The 3,008-nt window shown below is 43.6% G+C and overlaps 1 protein-coding gene across 1 annotated transcript; it reads right to left on the bottom strand.

Moving 5' to 3' along the window:
- Positions 1-545: 545 nt before the first annotated feature.
- LOC131630743 (uncharacterized) lies at positions 546-1,952 on the bottom strand. Its single transcript, XM_058901493.1, has one exon. The coding sequence runs from the start codon at positions 1,950-1,952 to the stop codon at positions 546-548; it is 1,407 nt and encodes a 468-aa protein (XP_058757476.1).
- Positions 1,953-3,008: the final 1,056 nt, after the last annotated feature.

Below are 3,008 nucleotides of genomic sequence, written 5' to 3'. Positions count from 1 at the left end.
CTGGTAACAAAACAGCGAGACATAAGATATAAGGCCTGCAAAACCTGCAAATATATGACATGTATGATATATAAATGATATGCATGAAATGTTTGTCAACTTTCAGGTATCCAAGAGTTCATCCCACTTTCAGATAGGACATAGCAACCTTGATACAAAATATATTTGAACAGCAATCCACACATGAGAATAATTCATCAAACTGAGCATATTTCATTCAAACATAACTGAGAATTTGAATTCACACAACCATGGCACATAACCGTCACGAAGTGCTCATACGGCATACAAAAGAAATCCAAAATATAACAAAATGCGACCCCATCCAACAATCCTGGACATGGGTTCCAAACCTCAAGAATAAACAGCAAATCAACTCCATGGCAACACTAGGATCGCCTGGTAATCGGATGAGCTCCTCCATTTCCTCTCCGTTGGGATCGGAGGCTTGCGAGCTCTTCTTCAAGTCGAGCGGACTTGGCTTTTTCTTCCATCAATTGTTTTTCTGAATCCTGCATCCTTCTCTTGCTATTGTTTTCGGACCTTCACAACTTCGCACATTCCTGTTGTTTTCGGTATAAGCTTTCTTCCATCAAGTCATGAGATCGCCTTTGAGCATGTGTCATGCTTGAACCTTCACCTTGCGCATGTTTGAGCTTACGAGCCAACTCCGCCTTTTCGCGATCTTGAAAATACCTCTCCAAGCCAACCTCTCGGTCCTTTGATTTCAGCTTGATGTTGTCCGCTTCGGTTTGAATATAGAGTTCAGCCGCAACTGTATCCGATAAAACCGTGGGAGGTTGCTCATACAATGGGCGTGACCTCGCAAATGGCAACAATAGATTTGCCACTCTTGCTTCAACCCACTTTCGGTAAGGACCCATGGCAATAGGAACTTTCTTGCTCAAAGTATTTTGATCTCTCTTGTGAACTTTAGTCCAAGCATATGCTATCTTTTCTAGCTCCAGAGGATCTTTACCATCAGCAAAGTACACTGATTCAAACGCTTCTACATCATTCTGAGCCTTTTCCATTGCATATCCCAATTGACGATAGGCGAGCGTGGGATTGTAACTAATACAACCTCTGGTTCCCATGAGAGGAACGTTGGGATATTGACCGCAACTAGTGATGATGCTCCAAACCTTCCCCACACAATAGTTCCACCTGATATCATAAGATGTAAGGTTAACAATCCTATCTGACCACTTAAGGGAACTCTTCTTGAGCACAAAAGGTCCTCTCACCGGCAAATGCAACATGAACCACCGATACAACAATGGAAGACAAGAACCAACAACATATCCTCCCTTCTTACTTCTCGCATGGATCGAAAAAAGAGCATCCGCAAGCAACGTTGGAACGGGGTTTTTGTTCATAAAGACACAAATCGCCGCCAAACTCACAAAGTTTTCTCTTGATGGGAATAAGACAATACCATAGATCATGATAGCAAGCAAACGACTAAAATCAACCCACTGCTCCTTTTTAGCCGTATCCTCAGCCTTACTAATCAGAAAGCAAAGATAGAAACCAGAAACACCGCCCGATGACTTCCAATTTCTTTCCACCTCTTTTATACCCATGTGAAGAGCTTCAGCTACTTTTTCAAATCTCACGACTTCGGGAACCTGAACAAAAGGTACATCATCAGTGATCCGTATGTTGAGTATGTAAGAAAACTCCTCGAGTGTTGGCACCAGTTGATAGTCTTGAAATGTAAAACATCTCAAGTGCGGATCATAGAACTGAAATAAGGTGATCAAAGCCATTGGATCGAAAGATGTATTGAGGATGGAGAGCAAATTGCCATAATCATGGTTGAAGTCACGAAGAACCTCCCCTTCCAACCGAGAACTCAAACCAATCAATCCCGAAACATCAATACCCGAAATCTTGTAAGCTCTGGTATGCCTCGTGCGTTCTTTGATAGTATCAGTGAAAATGTCCATCTTCAGCTTGGGTGAACTCCTGAATATCCCTGAAAAATATGACATGCAAATGCTTATTATTATGTACATTTTTTTTGCATTTCTTTTGGGAAATAAATATGCTATGATGCAAAGTGGTGGGACTTGTTGCCGCCCACCAGGCATTCTGGACTGCCGGTAACACACATAATACAGAGCCAAAGATTCGGCCCCCAGATGGTATACCATTGGAACATGGAATGTCAATTCACGGAACCAAAGCCCATAGTCACTAGTACACTGGAATAGAACACAAATCACCACTCGAACCAGAACCATAGTACCCCACGAACAGGAACAATAGTACACTCGAACGAGAACAGCGGTAACCCACGAACAAGAACAGCGGTAACCCACGAACAAGAACAGCGGTCACCAACAATGTACCTGTTAAGCAATGATTGATTCCCCCCCACTCACGGGTAAATCTAGGCCAAGGTGGGTCAAAAAGCCAACAGAGGATCGAATGTAGGCGTTATCATACGATATTGCCTCATTCCACCAAGCTCTGCCCGTGGATACGTGATCAGATCAATCAGGCATACGCCTTCTGTCCGTCACGGCCACTCTAGTCCTTGTTCCTATGGTATCACTCATAGCCTGGGTATTGGGCCTTTTACCTCTTGAAACACCCACCCACAGAAAAGTAAAAGCGCACATAGGATGCAATGCAAACATGTAAAATATGCAAAGCAGTAAAAGCACCCAATGATAAACACACAAGCGCTAGGATCGACTCGCTAGGTCCGGATCAGCAACAGGTCAAGACGTCCCCTGCAGAGTCGCCAGCTGTCGCTACCGCGAAAATTAACAGAGTCGCCACTAACATATTTATCCAGAAAAGGAAGGGAATGCCAGCAAACCACAAAACAAAACAACGGTCTCACGACCAGAGAAAAAGGGTAAGGGAGTCGGTTACGCGAGGGGAAGGTATTAGCACCCCTCACGCCCATCGTACTCGATGGTATCCACGCATGTGTCTAAATCTATGGGTGTGTAATAAATCTACGCTAATCTGGACTAAAATGAATGCAAAAT

This window comes from Vicia villosa, unplaced genomic scaffold (assembly GCF_029867415.1).
Source record: "Vicia villosa cultivar HV-30 ecotype Madison, WI unplaced genomic scaffold, Vvil1.0 ctg.000731F_1_1, whole genome shotgun sequence".
In the NCBI taxonomy this organism is placed as follows: domain Eukaryota; kingdom Viridiplantae; phylum Streptophyta; class Magnoliopsida; order Fabales; family Fabaceae; genus Vicia; species Vicia villosa.
Note: the sequence above shows the minus strand (reverse complement) of the source record. Positions and strands in the feature narration are given on the sequence as shown.